Here is a 21,767-nt window from a genome sequence, read left to right on the forward strand (position 1 = left end):
CTTACTTCCAAGTAAATGCAGACAGGATTGAGGTGGCAGCATTTATGGGGTTGGCAGGAGAGGCTATGAGCACACAGTGGCAGGTCTTCCTCTTAGTGACTGACACCCCCATCTTTCTCCCCCCACCCTGGTTGTATTGTCATTACACACCTTTCGGCGACAGGGGAAAACGTCCCTTTTTAACCAGGCCTTTGCTTGACCCGATCAACCTCCCATGCCCTTTTAAAACGTGGCTCTTTTTTGGGTGGGGGAGGGGTATTATTTATTGGGTTATTGCTTTTATTTTAATTTTATATACTGGGATCTTTTTATGCGAATCGCCCCGAGGCCTCCAGGTATAGGGCGGCATATAAATTCAATAAATGAAAAATAATAACTGATATTCCCGACAAGACCGGAATAATTGGTAATTGCTTTTGAAATTTACAATAAGGTTTTTAATTTAAGAAAATGACAGAGGTTCTCGGGGTGGAGAGGGAGGGAGGTGCTGGGTTTTTAGAACGAGATCCTTGCTGCATATTCTGCTGTCCTTTGCAACAGTCAGCTCTGCAAAAGTTCCTTTTGGTGCCCAAAGGTCACATTAAAAGTTCCTCAAGCCGACAAGTTTGCAAATGAGTCGTGGTGCCCAGGGCTTAATTACGTGGCCTCTGTTCTCCGCTCTCCAGTGGCCGAGTCCGGCCGGCACTAATGAGGCTGGAGCTATTAAGCATCGCTGGTAAACAAAGGAAGGATCCTGTCTCCTCTGGGCCCCACTTAACGGCGAGTGGACAAACATGTCGGCCTCAGGAGCAGGTGGGTGCGGGGAGATTTGCCTGCTGCCAACATCTGACCCCCCTGTGCCCAAGGCTGGCTGGCTGGCAGGCAGCAGGTCCCCAGATGGCTGCTATGTGGAAAACAAGAGCACTGAGCTATGACTTTTCTGCAGAAATCTAAAAATATACTACACACACCAGAATAAGAATGCTAAGAAAAGACATGAACAAGAAGTGAGCTCTCTTGGTAAAAAATAAAAAAAAAACACGCAGGCTGTTCCTTTCCGTGCAGGACACAGAAAGTTTCCCAAAGTGGTTCAGAAAAGTGAGTGCGGCAGCCCCTAAAGGCCTTTGCTAATTGCAGGTGGGATTTCTCAGGACCCCTTTCCTCTTGTGGGCAAGGCTGTGCAAGGAGCAGAGTTGATCCCTAGTGCCCTTTCCAGCCTCAGGTGGAGGTGGGGTAGCTTGCAGCCCGATCTTCTCCCACACGATGGAGCCCTTTCCGCAGACGAGAGAAGCAGGATAAACTCCTTTACCTGCTTCCCCCCTTTTTCCGCTGAGAAGAACTTGAAAATCAAGAACAGGGATTTTCATAAAGACACAGGCTGGACGGAAATTGCGATGGGTCCTTTCTGCAAGCCCAAATTGCCGACTGCCCTGCCTGCAAAACTTTGCACCTTTAATTTGGTTTGATATGCTTTTCCAGCAACAGATGTCAAAGTCAAAATGGCTCGTGATCATCACAATAGCATTACAAAACAAACAGGCATTGCAATCACTGTAATATCAAAATGCAGCAGCGTACATAAGTAGAGTAAACAGCAGCAACAACTTCATCACAGCAATTAATACAATTCAATATAATAATAATAATAATAATAATAATAATAATAATAATAATAATATATTATTTATACCCTGCCCATCTGGCTGGGTTTCCCCAGCCACTCTGGGCAGCTTCCAACAGAAATATTAAAATACACTAATTTCTTAAAGATTAAAAACTTCCCTAAACAGGGCTGCCTTTAGGTATTTTCTAAATGTCAGGTAGTTGTTTATCTCTCTGACCTCTGGTGGGAGGGTGTTCCACAGGGCGGGCGCCACCACCGAGAAGGCCCTCTGCCTGCTTCCCCGTAACCTCCCTTCTCACAGGGAGGGAACCGCCAGAAGGCCCTCGGAGCTTGACCTCAGTGTCTGGGCAGAACGATGGGGGTGGAGACGCTCCTTCAGGTATACTGGACCGAGGCTGTTTAGGGCTTTAAAGTCAGCACCAACACTTTGAATTGTGCTCGGAAACATACTGGTCATAGTGATTCTTGTTGTTGTTACTGGCACAATGACCTAGATGTCCTATTCGGGGCTTGAAAGAGGAGCACAGGCCTCAAGCATTCTACAGGCTAAATCCACCTTTGCTAATTTGTTGCTTTCTAGATCCACCTTCCATCTCTCACCCCCCCCCCCCCCCACATCAGACAGTGGTTCAGACAGGGGATGATGGAAGTTGTAGTCCCAAACATCTGGAGGACTACACGTTGACGAAGGCTGGTGCTCATACCGGGGGTGGGGTGGGGGAGAGACCCCAAAGGGGAGAGTAATAAATCGAGACAGGAGGCTTGAGGTAAGGGAACGTGAGCCATTGCTCCTATTTTACAGCTGAGGAACTGAGGCTGAGAAGAGTGACGATGCCTCTACAATTGGAGGCAGTAAACGCTTCTGAATCCCAGTTTCTGGAAAAGGCAGAAAGGGAGAGTTGCTCTTGTGCTCAGGTCCTGCTTGTGGGTTTCGCGCAAGAGGCATCCGGTTGGCCTCTGTGAGAACAGGAAGCTGGACTAGATGGGCCTTTGGCCTGATCCAGCAAGCTGTTCTAAGCTCATGTGGGTTCCTGGGCAGGCCTGGTGCTTAACTTGAATAGAGAGCTCCCCCACCGAATGAACCCATATCTCCTCTGTCCCCTTTCATGTTGAAGGTGGTCTGCATGGTCACATGCAAATTCAGTTCCACGGAGGGATTTTGGAACACATGAAGTGGCCTCCATCTCAGGCGGAGACCCAGGGGGGGCCTCTCAGAGCCATATGAATGCAAGCACAGAAGAGGAGCCTTTTGCAGATATTAATATTGTGTAGCTTGAAGCAATAGGATGTGCAAAAACTAACTCTTTTTGGAATGAAACGTTGTTCAGACGCATTCGATATTATACAAAGCTTTACTTGCAGAACTTTCTTCAAAGCAGAACAAAAAAGTCAAAGATGCACCCAAAGAATTCCATACAATATCTTGTGCCTGTCCGGCACAGGGTCAGCATCTTAGAAGAAAGAAGAGATCATTCCAAGCAGACTGTGTGTGACGGAAAAAGTTTGGTTTTGCTGGGGCTTGTTGGGTCCCCAAGTATTTTCTTTTTCTTTTCCCCGTGCCAGAAAAGGGTTAAAGTACAGCAGCCTCTGCAAGGGCGTACCCAGGATCAAAACTATGGGGGGGGCAAGGGAGGGGAAGAGAGAGGGAGGGAAGGAGGGAGGGAGGGAAGAGAGAGAAGGCAGGCAAGCAGGAAGGGGTGGGTGAGCATAGCTGCCAAGTATCCCGTATCTGCCGGGAAAACCCCTTTTTTCTTACTGTTTCCCAGCGGTCTCCCGTTTGGTGATGAATCCCGGCATTCTCCCTTAAATTCGCTTCTTCCCGGCGGCCATTTTTCTGGTGCCGCTTTGCCATTCTATGGGCACCAGAAAATGGCGGCGCCGGCGCCGGAAGTCGCTTCCGCGCATGACCGGAAGTTGCGTGACGCGACTTCCGGTGGCGCTTCGCCCTTCTATGGGCATCAGAAAATGGCGGCGCCGGAAGTCGCTTTTACGTGTTTCCGGTCATGCACAGAAGCGACTTCCGGCGCTGGCGCCGCCATTTTCTGGTGCCCATAGAATGGCAAAGCGGCACCAGAAAAATGGCCGCCGGGACTTGGCAGCTATGTGGGTGAGAGAGAGAGAAGGAAGGAAGGAAGGAAGGAAGGAAGGAAGGAAGGAAGGAAGGAAGGAAGGAAGGAAGGAAGGAAGGAAAGAAGGGGTGAGAGAGAGAGAGAAGGGAGGGAGAGAGAGAAAAAAAGGAAGGAAGGAAGAGGGGGGAAGGAAGGATGGAGCTCCCGTCTGCCCCCCCCAGCTCAGGTTGCTCCTCCCCCCTCCCACGTTCCTGTCGCTGGCTGCAGCCGCGGAGGGGGTGGAAACAGCCCAATTTCCATAACCTGCAGCAACTTTTCCCCTTCTGTTTTCGGAGGGAAAAAGTGTGGGTTATGGTCCGTAATACGGTATTAATATGGTAAAATACGGTAATTATTATTTTTTGCCTCTGGGGCGGGGCAGCTGCCCCCCCGCCCGTCGCTGGGTACGCCCATGAGCCTCTGCTTGGCCGAGGTTCCAGGAGGGGGAGTTGGAAAGGAGAGGATTTGGAGAGAGCGAGGGAGTTTTAGGGGGAGTGTTGGGATTGGCACCTTCTGTGATGCAGAAATCCTCTCCCTTGCTGGGATGCCATGCCATATTCCAGGGCCAGCCCCCGGCTCTTCAATCTCAGCGTTGGCACTGTGCACACCCCTGGGCAAGCAAGAGGAAGGCAGAGGCCAGGAGCAAGTGCTGTTTTTGTTTGTTTGTTTGTTTGTTTGTTTGTTTACTTCCAATATTTATATGCCTCCTCTGGGTGTTTCACAAGTGAAAACACAAAACACAACAGGAAACTAAAATCTATTACAGACTTAAAAGCAGCATGATGGCCAGTACAACAAATACCGGTACCAAATGCAGTAAAAGAAATATTCACGACTGACAACGTCGCCTTGTAGGCACTGAGCAGACCTCTCTGGGGGTGCCAGCACTGAAAAGGCCCCTGTCTTTAGCAGCCGACCTCTGCCTTGTGTGCCTATGTGGAGGAAGAAATATTCACAGGCCCAAAAAAGTCATGCTCAAGATAATGGGTATGGACTTAAATGAAATTAAATGAAAATCATATTATTTGGAAAGAATTGCTCTCCACAAGAGTTGTTCTCCACAAAGAAGACCCCAACCCACCCCCTTTGAATGACTTCAATGTTGGATGGTCATGGATGCTTTAGATGAAATTCCTGCACTGCAGGAGGTTGGACTAGAGGACCCTGGAGGTCCCCTGAACATTAGGTCCAGTCGCAGACGACTCTGGGGTTGTGGCACTCATCTTGCTTTACTGGCCGAGGGAGCCGGCGTACAGCTTCCAGGTCATGTGGCCAGCATGACTAAGCCACTTATGGCAAACCAAAGCAGCGCACGAAAATGCCATTTACCTTCCTGCCGGAGCGCTACCTATCTGTTTGGCAGTGGAATTTGCTGCCAAGGAGTGTGGTGGAGTCTCCTTCTTTGGAGGTCTTTAAGCAGAGGCTTGACAGCCATCTGTCAGGAATGCTTTGATGGTGTTTCCTGCTTGGCAGGGGGCTGGACTGGATGGCCCTTGTGGTCTCTTCCAACTCTATGATTCTATGATCTATCTACTTGCACTTCATGCTTTTGAACTGCTAGGTTGGCAGGAGCAGGGGCCGAACAACAGGAGCTCACCCCCTCGCGGGGATTCGAACTACCGACCTTCTGATCGGCAAGCCCTAGGCTCTGTGGTTTAACCCACAGTGCCACCTGCGTCCCGGGGGGTCCCTTACAACTCTACAATTCTATGATTCTACACACCACAATGCCCTGAATTGTTTGAGGGAGAAATTGTGCTTTAAAGGTACATAGCCAAAATAAAGAAGACAGTTTTTACAAAGGCTTTCCATTTTCAATATCTGTAGTCCTTGCTTGGTGCTTTGAGGTTTGGCAGCCAAAGAGCCACTAAATTGTCCCAGGCCCCAGTTGGCTTGGAAGGTCCCTCAAGGTCTCTGAAATATGCAGCACAAATACCTCGCCAAATGGCCAAAGCCAGCATTTGCTTAGGAAGGACCAATGCTGGCTCCATAATTTGGTAACTTGAACCTCAGGATCAGACCTGTTGTGAGACAGCTTCCTCAGGAAGTAGGATTTTCGGCGTCAGTAAGGCAAGAAAGGGTTAGCTATTTGATTTATTATTACTGTATATTTTTTGCTGTATATACTGTATATTACTGTATATTTTTTGCTGCCAGAGAGGAGGAGAGGTTCTGGTTGGGTATTCTGCTTCTGCCCAAATTACCTGACTGGTATTGAGTACTTTGAACTGGGTGGGAGGTCCAAAATGTATTGGGTTGTACCTGCTGCAGGCCAATGTCTGTCTGAAAGTAACTCTTCAAGATTTCCAGGACCAGGCGATTTCTTGAAGAAGATTTCACTCTGGTGGGGAACTTGCCACCCACTCAGTCATAGAATAATAGAATTATAGAGTTGGAAGGCACTCCAAGGGCCATCTAGTCCAAGGCTCTGCAATGTAGGAGTCACAGCTAAAGCACCCATGGCAGAATGGCAGGTGGTCATCCATTGATGCTCTTCTTCTTCTTCTTCTTCTTCTTCTTCTTCTTCTTCTTCTTCTTCTTCTTCTTCTTCTTCTTCTTCTTCTTCTTCTTCTTCTTCTTCTTCTTCTTCTTCTTCTTCTTCTCTCAGACTTCCCATGGCTTTCTGCTCCCAAAATCTCAGCCGCCACAGGGCAAAGTGGCTCCCCTCTTTCCACACAACCTGGGTTCAGAAGACCCTCTGGACCAGCACTTGAGATGCAGGTATTCAATAAAACGAGCAGATAAAAAAAATTGTTGGAACAACAGCCTATGGAACACACATTTTACCACTCACTCTGCGCATGGACACCCTGTAACTGCCAGGGTATAAAAGCAACTCAGCTGGCATCTGAAAGAGAAAGTGTTGGCTGCACCTCCGAAGGGGAGGGCATTTCCTAAATGGGATATGCCATCATAGAGAGGGCCTTCTTCCATGTCAAGTTCAAGGTATATTTGGGTTATGTACAAACTTGCATTTGTGAAAACAGTTTATGAAGGTAAGCAGATTTTATCTTCAGCTATGGGTGCTCCTGAATTTCCCTTTTGAATCCCCCATCCCTCCATTGCAGGGGGTGGGGCAAGATGATTCTTGGGGTCACTTCTAATGTTACAGTTCTATGATTCCATTGAAAAGCTTGTAAACACCCGGGAAACATCTTGTAAGGTGATGGATTCTCCTTCCTCGGAGGTTTAAAAGCAGAGGTTGGATGGCCATCTGTCATGGATGCAGGGGGTTGGACTAGATGACCCTTGGGGTCTCTACCAACTCTACAATTCTTAGATTTTATGCCTTCAGTTGCTTCTAAAATACTACAAATAGTGGGTACCTCCCAAGTCTCAGCAGGACAGACTGTTCCACAAATTGGGGGCGGCCTGATCTGAGCTGCTCTTGAGGGACAGCACCTGAGATTTCAGGGTCTTCAAGGAGAAAATGCATTAAGTACAATAACAGGACTTCTCCCCTGATTTGTTTCCAGTCACGTGGAATGATGGTCCCTCCCGTGGCGTAAGATGCCAGCCTTCTACAATGCCTGCATCAGCCCGTCCACCTTCTCCCTCACGGGCATCCCTCAGCTGGAAGCCGCCCATGTCTGGATCTCCATCCCTTTCTGCTCCATGTACGTCATGGCCGTGGTGGGCAACTGCACCATCCTCTTCATCATCCGGGCCGAGCCCAACCTCCACGAGCCCATGTACCTCTTCCTCTCCATGTTGGCCGTCATCGACTTGGTCCTCTCCTCTTCCACCATGCCCAAGCTGCTCAGCATCTTCTGGTTGGACAACAAAGACATTGCCTTCCACTCCTGCCTCCTCCAGATGTTTGTCATCCACTCTTTTGCCACCATTGAATCTGGGATCTTCCTGGCGATGGCCTTTGACCGCTACGTGGCCATATGCACCCCCTTGAGGCATAGGACCATCCTGACCGACTCGGTGGTGGCCAAGATCGGGCTGGCCGCTGCTCTGCGGGGCTTCCTCTACATTGCTCCACTGCCTCTTCTCGCTCATCGATACACCTACTACCACACCAACATCATTGCACACTCCTACTGTGAGCACATGGCTGTGGTGATGCTCTCCTGCGAGGACACCTCCATCAGCAACATCTACGGCATGGCCATTGGCTTCCTGGTACTCATTGTTGACTCCCTGTGCATTGGGGTGTCCTATGTCCTCATCTTCCGGGCAGTGATGAGCTTATCCACCACGGAGGCCCGCCTTAAGACCTTCAGCACTTGCACCTCGCATATCACCGCCATCTTGGCCTTTTACATCCCCATAGCAGTTTCATCTTTGACTCACCGGTTTGGGCACAATGTGGCTCCCCCAACTCACATCCTCCTGGCCAACTTCTATCTCATCTTCCCTCCCGTCTTGAACCCTATCGTGTACGCCGCCCGGACAAAAGAGATCCAAAGAAAATTGGCTAAGATGATGTCTTGGTCCCGGAGACGAGCTAAAGGCCTGATGTGAGCCTCAGGGTGATTTGTGGCTCAAATCAAATGCAAGGAGAAAGCTAGCTCTAGAGGGGGAGTCTGAACTAGCTCTAGAGGGGGAGTCTTTTACCAACCCCCCCCTAGCATATACTAAGGACTAAATTAGTCATAGGATATAAAAGGCTGACCCACGTTAATGGTGTTAAGTATAATTGCTTAATTGACACTGAAATGAAGAATGCTTATGTGCTTTGCTGAAAGGATTTAAGCGGGAGATTCCACTGAAGCTAAAGAACAGCAAGAAGTGGTCTCTGAGCTCCTTGGTGGATTGATAACTCATGAGTGTTTAACCTTAAAGGCAAAGGTACCGCTGACTGTTAGGTCCAGTCGTGGATGATGCTGTGGTTCATCTAGCTCTGTAGACCGGCATGACTAAGCCGCTTCTGGCGAACCAGAACAGTGCATGGAAACGCCATTTCCCTTCCCGCTGGAGTGGAACCTATTGATCTACTTGCACTTGACGTGCTTTTGAACTGCTAGGTGGGCAGGAGCTGGGACCGAACAATGGGAGCTCACCCCATCGCGGGGATTCGAACCGCCGACCTTCCGATCGGCAAGCCCTAGGCTCCGTGGTTTAGACCACAGTGCCACCTGCATCCCTTGTGTTTAACCTTAGATCAGGTGTATTTCTAAGAAGATGAACTTGTCCTGGACCTGCACAATATATTGTACGGAAATATTTGGATGTATCTTTGATGTTTTTTGTTCTGTTTTGAAGAAAGTTTTGCAAGCAAAGGTTTGAACACTCTAATGAGTCTGGGCAATGCTTCATTCCAAAGGAGTCAGTTGTTATGCATCTAGTCACTTCAAACTGTGCAATATTAATATCTGCAATAAATGTCTCCTGCCTTCGCTGCCATGCTTAAATGCACATATGTTGCGTGTTACCTCATTCACATGTGACTCCCCTCGGCCTCCAGTTTGGCATGGTAAATTTGGAACGTAAAATCCTTCTTTACCCATCTCTCCTTCCTCTTCACTCTGTCCCAGCTGCCTTTGACCTCACTATAGTTTACAGCAGTGAGGAGTCTGTGTGTGCAGCAGGTTTTCTCGTAGCATCCTCCTTGTCAAAGGGATTGGTCACTTAATAAAGATGAAACTCAATAAACTGAAGCTCAGTCCAAAGACTGAGATACTGCTATTGCCCAGTGGTTCTCTAGGTAGGATGGGTTGGAGGTGGTCGGCTTTTGATGGGGATAGGATCCCTCTGAAGAAGCAAGCACATGGCTTTGGGGTACTTCTGGATCCATCACCGTTGCATGAAGCTCATGTGGCCTCCTGGGGAAAATATCTTCTTCAAACCTCTAGCCTAATGATCCACTCCAGGGCCGTCTTAAGCACATCCAGAGCCATGGTGCAAAGGTCCATCCAGCACCCCCTTCCCTTTCCCCAAATTTAGAACTTGCGGACCAACTTACGGACCACCTCGGAGCCCCAGGAGCCGCTGCCCACAGAAGGCGTCGGCGTCCAGCGTCCAGGTGGAGCAGCTCAAGCAGGAGACACCTGCACAGGCAAAACGGGAGGGGGGTGTCAGGCAGCGGAGCGAGAAGCTTCTGCCAGGGGGCGAGGGGGGGCTCCGGAGCTGGACCAGCTTTTCTCGGAACCAGACCAGCAGCGGGGTCAGGTGATGGGGAAGAGACGGTGTCGGGGCCGGGCTGCCTCTCTCGCGATGGGCTGCTTTGCTAGCGGAGTCCCCGGCCGGGTCTGGGGTGGAGGGCACTGTTGGGGCTGCCTGACTACAGCCCGCCAGCAGCCTGAGGAGCAGGAGGCAGTTGCCACGCTGCCACCTCCAGGACATCTCCATCAGCAACATCTATGGTGTGACAATTGGCTTCCTGGTACTCATAATTGATTCTATGTTTATTGGGTTGTCCTACGTCCTCATGTCTGTTGTCTTTGTCCATGGAGTTTTCTTGGCAGGGATACTGGAGTGGCTTGCCAGTTCCTTCTCCAGGTGGATCACATTTAGTCAAAACTCTCCACTATGACCTGTCCATCTTGGGTGGCCCTGCATGGCATAGCTCATAGCTTCTCTGAGTTATTCAAGCCCCTTCGCCACGACAAGGCATTGATCCATGAAGTTCCAGAAAAACGTCTACTTCTGCTTCATTGACTATGCAAAAGCCTTTGACTGTGTCGACCACAGCAAACTATGGCAAGTTCTTAAAGAAATGGGAGTGCCTGATCACCTCATCTGTCTCCTGAGAAATCTCTATGTGGGACAAGAAGCTACAGTTAGAACTGGATATGGAACAACTGATTGGTTCAAAATTGGGGAAAGGAGTACGACAAGGTTGTATATTGTCTCCCTGCTTATTTAATTTATATGCAGAATTCTGGCGCTGGAAGGAGCGATGCCCTTTCAGCTTCCTCCCTCAGCAGTCGGTTCCCCGGCTCTGCAGTATCCCTAAGCGACTGCCTGCATCCCTCCGCCTCCAAGCTTTCCCATTGTCCCTCACTCTGATTTCTCTCCTCCTCCAAGTCTCTTCCTCCCCCTCTGGCTGCTTCAGAACCACTGTACTTGACGAGGTGGACGTCAGGATGATGGGGGCTGGCTCCCTGTAGGGAGTCCCCCTTACATGAATAATATCACACCCAAGTCTTTTGAGCTGTTGTTTTATTATTTATTGTTTTTATTATTATTTATTAAATTTGTATACCTATACCTGCAGTTCCTTGCTATTGTTTTGTGAGATATAGTGCTATTTTTCTAGAGAAAGAGGTGCCGGAATTCAACATGAACACTTCTCCTGTTCTCTTATAATGGCAGTAGCGCCCATCGGTGCTGGAGGAGACTCTTGAGAGTCCCATGGTCTGCAAGAAGATCAAACCTATCCATTCTTAAGGAAATCAGCCCTGAGTGCTCACTGGAAGGACAGATCGTGAAGCTGAGGCTCCAATACTTTGGCCACCTCATGAGAAGAGAAGAATCCATGGAAAAGACCTTGATGTTGGGAAAGATTGAGGGCACTGGGAGAAGGGGACGATAGAGGACGAGATGGTTGGACAGTGTTCTCGAAGCTACGAACATGAGTTTGACCAAACTGCGGGAGGCAGTGGAAGACAGGAGTGCCTGGCGTGCTATGGTCACGAAGAGTTGGACACGACTAAACAACTAAACAACAACAACAGCGCCCATCGGAGAGGATGTAAGGTTACATCCTCTTCAATTCAAACTCATCTCACTGGGGCTATTTCTCAGCCAGAACTTGCCAGAACTCAGTTCTGGCACCTCTCAGATGGGCGTCATTGCCATTATAAGAGGACAAGAGAAGCGTTCATGTCTTTATCTCTGTAGTTCCTGAATAATAAATGTACTGTAAAGGAGATTTTCATTGTCTGTTTACAGGGGGTGAAGGTGACGATGATGGAGTTTGTGTGTGTAAACAAGGTAGGACAATTGGAGGGAGGAGAAGGCATGGAAGCAGGGAGTAATCCCTGGTGAGTAGAATTGCTTAATACAGTGTTTCCCAACCTTGTGCCTCCAGATGTTTTTGGACTACAACTCCCATCATCCCTAGCTAGCAAGACCAGTGGTCAGGAATGATGGGAATTGTAGTCCAAAAACATCTGGAGGCACAAGGTTGGGAAACACTGGCTTAATAGACCCTGAAATGAAGAATCATAGAATCATAAAGTTGGAAGAGACCACAAGGGCCATCCAGTCCAACCCCCTGCCAAGCAGGAAACACCATCAAAGCATTCTTGACAGATGGCTGTCAAGCCTCCGCTTAAAGACCTCCAAAGAAGGAGACTCCACCACACTCCATGTCAGCAAATTCCACTGCCGAACAGCTCTTACTGTCAGGAAGTTCTTCCTAATGTTTAGGTGGAATCTTCTTTCTTGTAGCTTGAATGCCTGTGTGTATTGCTGAAAGGGTTTAACTGGAAGACGTAACTGAAGCAAAAGAAAAGCAAGAAGAGCTCTTTGAGCTCCTTGATGGGTTTGATAATAAGAGAAAGAGAAAACAACTTCAGGCCAATGGCAGTTCTAAGGAGAGAGAGAGACCTTGGATTCTTGGTCTGTTCGGAATTGTCTTTTATTTCTAAGATGCTGAGCCTGTGCTGGACAGCACAAGATATTGTATGGAATGATTTGGATGCATTTTGATGTGTTTGTTCTGAAGAAAGTTCTGCAAGTAAAGCTTTGAACAATCTAATGGGTCTAGACAATGTTTATTCCAAAAGCAGTCAGTCTTTGTGCTAACAGTCGTTTCAAGCTGCGCAGTCTTAATATCTGCAATATTCCCTGTGCAAGGGAGAGATAAAGAAAGCAAGGAGGAGAGCAGAGAGGGAAAGGGGTGAAGGTGAAAATGGGGGCGCAGAGGGGGTTGCAAAATAGGAGGGGTTAGGAGGCATCCCCAGTTGTGAAAGCAGGGGCATGCAAGGTCTGAACGACAGGCAGGGATGTTGCCATCATAGCTGGGTGGAAGGCAGGGCCCTCCCACCCATGAGGCAAGGTGAGGTGACTGCCTCAGGTGGCAGGATCCATGGGGACAGCAGGTATGCCCTCCAAGGAAAGCACTGCCTGCTGTTGCCGCCACAGACAGTGACAGCTGCACCGCACTCCATGGAAGCCAGATCTGTCGCCTCCTTGGCAGCATCCCATGCTGAGTCTACAGTGATATCTTGGCAAATAGGAGGTTCTGCTGGTCTCCTCCCACCCTTGTTCCCAGTGTAGATCTTTATTCCCCGCCTCCTTTCTTCCTGATGTCCTGTAGATGTTTTGTTTCTTCTTCTTCCAAAGCAACTACTCTATTCTGAACATAAAAATGGAAAGCATAATGCTGGTGGTCAACAAAAGAGGTTCAAAGACTCTCTCTCTCTCTCTCTAAAAGAATGTAGTATAAACACAGACAATTGAGAAACAGTGGCCTGCAAGTGCTCCAGTTGGAGAACAGACTTTACCAAAGGTGTCATGGGCTTTGGAGACGCTCAAACTCAGGACGAAAGAGAGAAACGTAATAGAGGAAGGCACACTTGGCAAACCCCCACCGTGATCAACTCCCGCCCAGAAACCAATGTCCCCACTGTGGAAGGACGTGTGGATCCAGAATTGGCCTCCACAGTCACTTATGGCCTCACTGCTAAAACCGTGTTTATGGAAGATGAAATATACTCGGAGTCGAGAGTGAATTTCATGCTCTTTATTCAGCTCGTAGTCATCAAGGAGAAGAAGAAGAAAAGAATAGCCCTTTCCCCAAAACCATCTGCTTATATACATTATTTACACAATGGGCCTTGCGTGATTGGCTACTTCAGGGCTACACCTGTGGGCCAATCAGTTTGTGGATTGACTTCTGCCAGCAGCCTGATTGGCTGCTCCTGCAGGCCAATCAGGTTGCAGATTCACTTCTGCCATCCGCCTGATTGGCTGCTCCTGCAGGCCAATCAGGTTGCGGATTCACTTCCACCTGGAGTTGGATTGGGTGGCTCCTGCAGACAAATCAGACTGCTGATTCTGGATCCTATTGTTCTATGATTCAGCTCAGGACATAACAGAAGACAATCTTACTTGGCTACGAGGGATCGCCAAAGAAAGAGAAGACTGTAGATGTTCACTCAAGCGTCTTCCCTGGCAGGGGTGGTGACATGATCTTGTGGTTTGCCTCCGGTACCAACATGTCTTAGGCCGGCCCTGGTGGAAGCTGAAAAGGGTGCTTAGCAGCTGCAATAAATGCAAAGGGAGGAAGATGCAGGAGGTGACCATGGGGGCAGTTTGCACGCAGAGTGGGTTGCACGAAAGGAGCGGGGAGGACCCTTGGGCATGTGGGGGGTGGTGAAATTGGGTGCAAAGCAGAATTGCAGAACAGGAGAGAGAAACGGCTTCAGAAATGAGGGCGAAAAGCAATCTCCGTAGTCACATGGCATGGGAAGGGGATGCTCTCGAGAGTTAATGTGGGCGGAATGGCAGAAGGGTTGGTGAGCAGAGGGAGCCTGTCAATGAAAAATAATTTTTCCTCCTATGGAAAAAGCTCCTCTTGCTCCATCCCAAGCTTGCTCATTGAGGACCCTTGAAGAAGGAAAATACTTTGCACAGAGCCTCACGCACCTGCTTTGTCCGGATGCTGTAAATGATGGGGTTCAACATGGGAGGGAGGCTGAGATACAGATCCGCCAGCAGGACCTGCACATGTGGTGGCACCGTCTGGGGAAAGCACTGGATGTAAATGGAGGCCAAGCCTGGGAGGTAGTAGAGCAGCATCACACAGATGTGGGAGCTACAGGTGCTGAAGGACTTGAGCCGCTCTGTTTTCTCGGCAAGTTTCCCCACGACCCCGAGAATCAGTCCGTAAGACAAGGCGATGAAGGCTGTGTCGGTCCCCACAATGAGGGTGGTCCCCACCAAGTTGTAGGTGCTGCTTGCAGAATAATCTGCGCAGGCCAATTTCATGACCACCATGTGCTCGCAGTAGGAATGGGATAACACTTTGGAAGCACAGTATGGCAAATTCCTCAACTCCCAGGTCAAAGGCACCATGAAGAGGATCCCTCTTGTCAGAATGGCCAGCCCTATCTGCACGACCCTTTGGGGTGTCAAGATAGTCTCATATCTTAGCGGGTGGCAGATGGCGATGTACCGGTCAAAGGCCATGGCCAGCAAGACTCCTGATTCCACAGCTGTGGTGGAGTGGACGAGGAACATCTGGGTGAAGCAAGCATCAAAGCCAATCTCTTGAGAGCCCATCCAGAAGATGCTGAGCATCTTGGGGACCACAGATGTGGCCATGACCAGGTCGATCATTCCCAACATGGCCAGGAAGAAGAACATGGGATGGTGCAAGGTGTGAGCCAGTAGGATTGTCAGGAGGAGGACGCAGTTTCCTGCAAGTGCCACCAAGTACATTGAGCAGAAGAGGGCGCCAATCCAAGGATGGGCATTTTCTAGCCCAGGGATGCCAACTAAGAAGAAGGCAGAGGGGCTGGAGTTGAACTTGTCTGGATCCATGAAGCTGAGCGTGGTGTTCTAGCTTAACGAAAAATGAAATCCCAAGAAAGAGAATTTGCATTTGAGGTTGGTTTCACAAAAGGGAAGCAACACCCCGGCCGCGGGATCACATTCATCCAGTGCTTTACCAGCTGCACTGGCTCCCGGTGGAGTACAGGATCAGGTTTAAGGTGCTGGTTTTGACCTTTAAAGCCCTATGCGGCTTGGGACCCTCGTATCTACGGGACCGCCTCTCCTGGTATGCCCCGCGGAGGACCTTAAGGTCCACAAACAACAATATTCTGGAGATCCTGAGCCATAAGGTGGCTAGATTGGCCTCTACTAGGGCCAGGGCCTTTTCAGTATTGGCCCCAACTTGGTGGAACGCTCTTTCACAGGAGACCAGGGCCCTGCGGGATTATTCATCTTTCCGCAGGGCCTGCAAGACAGAGCTGTTCCACCTGGCCTTTGGGCTGGACATAGTCTGACCCCTGTGTTTTCCTCCCTCATGGCTTGGATTTATGGACTACTTAAAATGAGGCTGCATTTTAAATTTTAATATTGTATTTTAATCTGCATTTTAATTAATTGCTTTTTATGTTTTATTGTAATTTTATTGGTGTTAGCCGCCCTGAGCCCGGTTTTGACTGGGGAGGGCGGGGTATAAATAAAAATTTGTTGTTGTTGTTGGTGGTGTTGTTGTTGTTGTTTCCTACTGACACCTTCTCTCTCTACAACCCCAAGGGTCCCTGAGGATCAGTTGCTGCCTGGGGCTGAGTTCTAGGAGAGCCCTAGTAGTTTCTGCTTTGCTCACCGGTACACAAGTCAGTCAGTGAATGGAACTCGAGCTCCTTCATACAAACACGCCAGTATCCCCCAACCTGGTGCCCTTCAGATGCCCATGCTGGCTGGGGATGGTGGGAATTGAAAGCCAGCACACCTGCAACATAAGAAGAGCCTACTGGATCAGGCCAGTGGCCCAACTAGCCCAACATCTTGTTCTCACAGTGGCCAACTAGTTGCCCCAATGAGAAAGCAGCAAGCAGCCCCTCTTCCCTCCTGGAGTTTCCAGCAACTGGGATTCAGAGGCATTATTGCCTCCATCCATGGCTGGTAGTCGTAGTCTTATCCTCCATGAATTCATCCAATCCTCTTTTAAAAGCCATCCAAGTTTGTGGCCTCCGGTGGGAGTGAGTTCCAAAGTTTGTGCTGCATGAAGAAGTCCCTTCTCTTGTCTATCCTGAATCTTCCAACATTCAGCTCCCTTGGGTGTCCAAAAGTACTAGTGCCAAGAGTGAGGGAGAAAAGCTTCTCTTTATCCACTTTCTCCATGCCAGACATAATTTTATTAACTTCTATCATGTTGCCTCTTGCTTGCCTTTTCTCTCAACTAAAAAGTCCCCAACTGCTGCAACCGTTCTTCACAGGGGAGTCACTCTACCCCCTTGATCGTTTTGGCTACCCTTTATCGAACCTTTCTCAATTCTACAGTATCCTTTATTTGTGTAGCAGCAATAGGACACCAACAGTTTCATTTTGAATGCCTTTCCTAATGATCCCTAGCATGGAACCTGCCTTTTCCAGAGCCATCATCCATTGTGTCTACATCTTCTTCAAGATATCTTCTACGACCTCAAGGTCTCTCTCCTGGCCTGTCACCTCCAGTTCAGACCACATGAGCACAAAAGTGAAATTAAGGGTTTATTTCTTTCTTTTCCATTTGCTGCAACATGCATCCCTTTACACTTATTTTACATTGAACTGCATTTGCCATTTTACTGCCCATTCACTCAGTTTGGAGAGGTTCTTTTGGAGCTCATCGCAATCTCGTTCTGTTTTACCAACTCTGCGTAATGTATTATCATCAGCAAAGCTGACGGGCTCACTACTCACTCCCAACTCTAGACCATTTATGAACAAGTTAAGAAGCACAGGTCTCAGTACTAATCAAAGAGGGACTCCACTTTCTACTCCTCTCTGTCCATTCAATCCTACTCTTTGCTTAGAATCATAGAATCATAGAGTTGGAAGAGACCACAAGGGCCATCCAGTCCAACCCCCTGCCAAGCAGGAAACACCAGCAAAGCATTCTTGACATATGCCTGTCAAGCCTCCGCTTAGACCTCCAAAGAAGGAGACTCCACCAGACTCCTTGGCAGCAAACTTAACCAACTTCTGATCCACAAGAGGACTTCTCTTCTAATTCGGTGACTGCTCAGCTTACTCCCTGGTGAGGTACTTTATTATTATTTATTACTTAAATTTCTAAGCCACCTTTCATCTGAGGATCACAGGGCAGTTTACAACATAAAGGAACAGAAATATACAACAACAACAACAACAACAACAACATTTATACCCTGCCCATCTGGCTAGGTTTCCCCAGTCACTTTGGGCAGCTTCCCAGCAAATTATAAAAATAATAATAAAATGTCAAACATTCAAAACTTCTGGATACAGGGCTGCCTGTTGTGTAAATCTTTATCTCCTTGACATCTGGTGGGAGAGCATTTCACAGGGAGGGTGCCACTACTGAGAAGGCCCTCTGGCAAACAAGACAATGTACTTTGCTTAAAGTTTCCTCATCCACTGAGCTTGAATCGGGCGTCTCCCTGTCTATGGGCACTGGAAGGTCATATAGCTCATCTCTAAGCTGCTCTTTAACGCCAGACCTACCTGAGTCAGTCACAAAATGGTCCAGATCAGGTGAAGGCAAAACTGTAAAGGAGGCCTTGTTCTCTACTTGCAACTGGAAATAGGGTGCCATGTCAAGAAGATCCCATCATGAATAATTGCATTTCCCTCCTCGCTTTTTATGAGCTCCAGGAAAACCACAAGGGCTAAACACCCTTGTCTTGTCAGGAGCACAGAGGATAAACAGATACTCAGATACCTGCCTTGTCTCCCTGCAGTTCTGATCCCCAACAGCCCTTTCCCTATTCCTGAGTTACGTCTTCTGATACTAGGTGGCAACAGCTGAGTTATATGAGGTCAGATGAGCATCCTCTAGGACTAGCACACCAATTGCAGCAGTGACCTGGTTTTTGTCCTGCTCCAGGAATGCATCAACTGCATGCAAAGCCATTGTGTTCAGCTGAGGCGCTGTAAGGGTATTTATTACCCGGTTGATCCCCAAACTCATCCTCTTCAGGGAGGGCAGCAATGAGAAAGGATTCCGTGTGGTGTGAGGAAGAAGCACCTTGGGACCACAACACTTTCTGTCCTGGTTTTTTAAATAACAGTATTTATGTTGTTGTTGTTTAGTCGTTTAGTCGTGTCCGACTCTTCGTGACCCCATGGACCATAGCACGCCAGGCACTCCTGTCTTGCACTGCCTCCCGCAGTTTGGTCAAACTCATGTTCGTAGCTTCGAGAACACTGTCCAACCATCTCGTCCTCTGTTGTCCCCTCAATCTTTCCCAACATCAGGGTCTTTTCCAGGGAGTCTTCTCTTCTCATGAGGAGGCCAAAGTATTGGAGCCTCAGCTTCAGCATCTGTCCTTCCAGTGAGCACTCAGGGCTGATTTCCTTAAGAATGGATAGGTTTGATCTTCTTGCAGTCCATGGGACTCTCCTCCAGCACCATAATTCAAAAGCATCAATTCTTCAGCGATCAGCCTTCTTTATGGTCCAGCTCTCACTTCCATACATCACTACTGGGAAAACCATAGCTTTAACTATACGGACCTTTGTAGGCAAGGTGATGTCTCTGCTTTTTAAGATGCTGTCTAGGTTTGTCATTGCTTTTCTCCCAAGAAGCAGGCGTCTTTTAATTTCGTGTCTGCTGTCACCATCTGCAGTGATCAAGGAGCCCAAATAAGTAAAATCTCTCACTGCCTCCATTTCTTCCCCTTCTATTTGCCAGGAGGTGATAGGATCAGTGGCCATGATCTTGGTTTTTTTGATGTTGAGCTTCAGACCATATTCTGCGCTCTCCTCTTTCACCCTCATTATAAGGTTCTTTAATGCCTCCTCACTTTCTGCCATCAAGGTTGTGTCATCTGCATATTCTGAGGTTGTTGACAATTCTTCCGGCAATCTTAATTCCGGCTTGGGATTCATCTAGTCCAGTCCTTCGCATGATGAATTCTGCATATAAGTTTATAGCCCACTCATTATTGAATGTTTTCAATCCCAGAGTGGGGTACAAAGAAATAAAAAGAAACAGAGGGAAACTATATACAATGGTACCTCATGTTGCGTACAGGATCTGTTCCGGAGCCCCATACCCAACATGAGCAGTATGCAACATGAAGCGCCACGTCTGCGCATGTGCGTGGAGCAACTCGGCGCTTCTGTGCATGCACATGACGTCATTCATCGCGTCTGCGCATGCGTGAACCGCCAAACCCGGAAGTAACCCGTTCCGGTACTTCTGGGTTCAGCACGTACGTATCCTGCTGCATTCATAACAAGAGGTATGACTGTACAAAAATTACAAAATCATATCAACAGGATCCATAAACAGCTAAACCATTCTATCATAAAGCAAACTCTGCTGCTCCAGAGAAGTGGACACGGAGCAATGGATTCAAACTACAAGAAAGAAGATTCCACCTAAACATTAGGAAGAACTTCCTGCCAGTAAGAGCTGTTCGGCAGTGGAATTTGCTACCAAGGAGTGTGGTGGAGTCTCCTTTGGAGGTCTTTAAGCAGAGGCTTGACAGGCATATGTCAAGAATGCTTTGCTGGTGTTTCCTGCTTGGCAGGGGGTTGGACTGGATGGCCCTTGTGGTCTCTTCCAACTCTATGATTCTATGATTCTAGCAGAATTACAACATACAGTAATAACAAAATATGGGCCTCAAGCCAAGATTTGTTGCTGGTGCCCCCACCACACCCCTGATTCAGGATCTGTGGGGTGGGAGGAGACCAGTGGCATCTCCTGCCCCCCTGTGGAGCATGGTGGCCTCATTGGTGCACCGGCCATGTGCAGGTCAGCTAGGCTGCCCGGCTGCATTGTGGTGAGATGGATTTGAGGGCTTCCCCCATCTCACTTCTGCTTCCCAGCATTCAGAGTCCTCCAGGGTCCCGGGAGGAACGGTGCAAACAGCACCAAATGCGAAGCTGTTGGTTATTGTCACTCTCTGTGTGAGAAACGGAGAAGAACTGAGAAGAAGTTTCAAGAAGCAGCAGAAGGCTGAGATTTGTTTTGTCTGTTTTATGGATAAAGTAAAGCTAAAGGGACCCCTGACCATTAGGTCCAGTTGTGACCGACTCTGGGGTTGCGGTGCTCATCTCGCGTTATTGGCCGAGGGAGCCGACGTACAGCTTCCAGGTCATGTGGCCAGCATGACTAAGCCACTTCTGGCGAACCAGAGCAGCACACAGAAATGTCGTTTACCGTCCCACTGTAGCGGTTCCTATTTATCTACTTGCACTTTGAGGTGCTTTCGAACTGCTAGGTTGGCAGGAGCTGGGACCGAGCAATGGGAGCTCACCCCGTCACAGGGATTCGAACTGCTGACCTTCTGATTGGCAAGCCCTAGGCTCAGTGGTTTAACCTACAGCACCACCCACTTTATGGATAAAGCTCACATCAAATGATACAGTGAACTAAAAGGTGGACAGGAGAACAGTGTTTGGCCCATATCTCACCCCAGCCAGCAGCCGTCTCCGAAGTCACGTAACCAGGAAACTCAGAAAAACCCCCAAAGGGGGCTGCGAGTGTGTCAGGGGTCTGTAACTGCTTGCAAGGGTTGCTCATTGATAGAAGACCCCCCAATGCTGATCAAAGAGCAGAATTTGGAGAAGAACAGGAAGAATAGATCTGGGAGGGGAGAGGAGACAGGGGTAGTCAAAATGTCTGGAGTTGTAAATAAAACGTGTCTGAATAGGAATGGCGGATCAAGACAGGCAATTCACAAAGTAGCCTGATGGACAAATTTGAAAATCATGGAATCCCACAGGCCCCAGTTTTGCTGAAGAATCCCCCCTTCCATGACATTTTGTGATGTAATAATAATAATAATAATAATAATAATAATAATAATAATAATTTATTTATGCCCCGCCCATCTGGCTGGGTTTCCCCAGCTACTCTGGGTGGCTTCCAACAGAAAAATAAAATAAAATAATCTATTAAACATTAAAAGCCTCTCTAAACAGGGCTGCCTTCAGATGTCTTCTAAAAATCTGGTACCTGTTTTCCTCTTTGACATCTGATGGGAGGGCGTTCCACAGGGCGGGTGCCACCACTGAGAAGGCCCTCTGCCTGGTTCCCTGTAACCTCCCTTCTTACAGGGAGGGAACCGCCAGAAGGCCCTCGGAACTGGACCTCAGTGTCTGGGCAGAACGATGAGGGTGGAGACGCTCCTTCGGGTATCCTGGGCCAAGACCATTTAGGGCTTTCAAGGTCAGCACCAACACATAGAATCATAGAATCATAGAGTTGGAAGAGACCACAAGGGCCATCCAGTCCAACCCCCTGCCAAGCAGGAAACACCATCAAAGCATTCCTGACAGATGGCTGTCAAGCCTCTGCTTAAAGACCTCCAAAGAAGGAGACTCCACCACACTCCTTGGCAGCAAATTCCACTGCCGAACAGCTCTTACTGGCAGGAAGTTCTTCCTAATGTTTAGGTGGAATTTTCTTTCTTGTAGTTTGAATCCGTTGCTCCGTGTCCGCTTCT

At 48.5% G+C, this 21,767-nt stretch overlaps 2 protein-coding genes across 2 annotated transcripts; one reads left to right on the forward strand and one right to left on the reverse strand.

The window, feature by feature from the left end:
• The first annotated feature begins 7,221 nt into the window (after window positions 1–7,221).
• Window positions 7,222–8,184, forward strand: LOC118085000 (olfactory receptor 52M1-like). Its single transcript, XM_035115247.2, has one exon. The coding sequence runs from the start codon at window positions 7,222–7,224 to the stop codon at window positions 8,182–8,184; it is 963 nt and encodes a 320-aa protein (XP_034971138.1).
• Window positions 8,185–14,208: 6,024 nt separating this feature from the next.
• LOC118084999 (olfactory receptor 52I2-like) lies at window positions 14,209–15,156 on the reverse strand. Its single transcript, XM_035115244.1, has one exon. The coding sequence runs from the start codon at window positions 15,154–15,156 to the stop codon at window positions 14,209–14,211; it is 948 nt and encodes a 315-aa protein (XP_034971135.1).
• Between the last annotated feature and the right edge of the window lie 6,611 nt (window positions 15,157–21,767).

Source organism: Zootoca vivipara, chromosome 4 (genome assembly GCF_963506605.1).
Source record: "Zootoca vivipara chromosome 4, rZooViv1.1, whole genome shotgun sequence".
Classification (NCBI taxonomy): domain Eukaryota; kingdom Metazoa; phylum Chordata; class Lepidosauria; order Squamata; family Lacertidae; genus Zootoca; species Zootoca vivipara.

What these genes read in the sequence shown, in the direction of transcription:
- LOC118085000 (XM_035115247.2), top strand. Translation starts at nt 7,222, where the DNA reads ATGCCAGCCTTCTACAATGCCTGCATCAGCCCGTCCACCTTCTCCCTC.
- LOC118084999 (XM_035115244.1), bottom strand. Translation starts at nt 15,156, where the DNA reads ATGGATCCAGACAAGTTCAACTCCAGCCCCTCTGCCTTCTTCTTAGTT.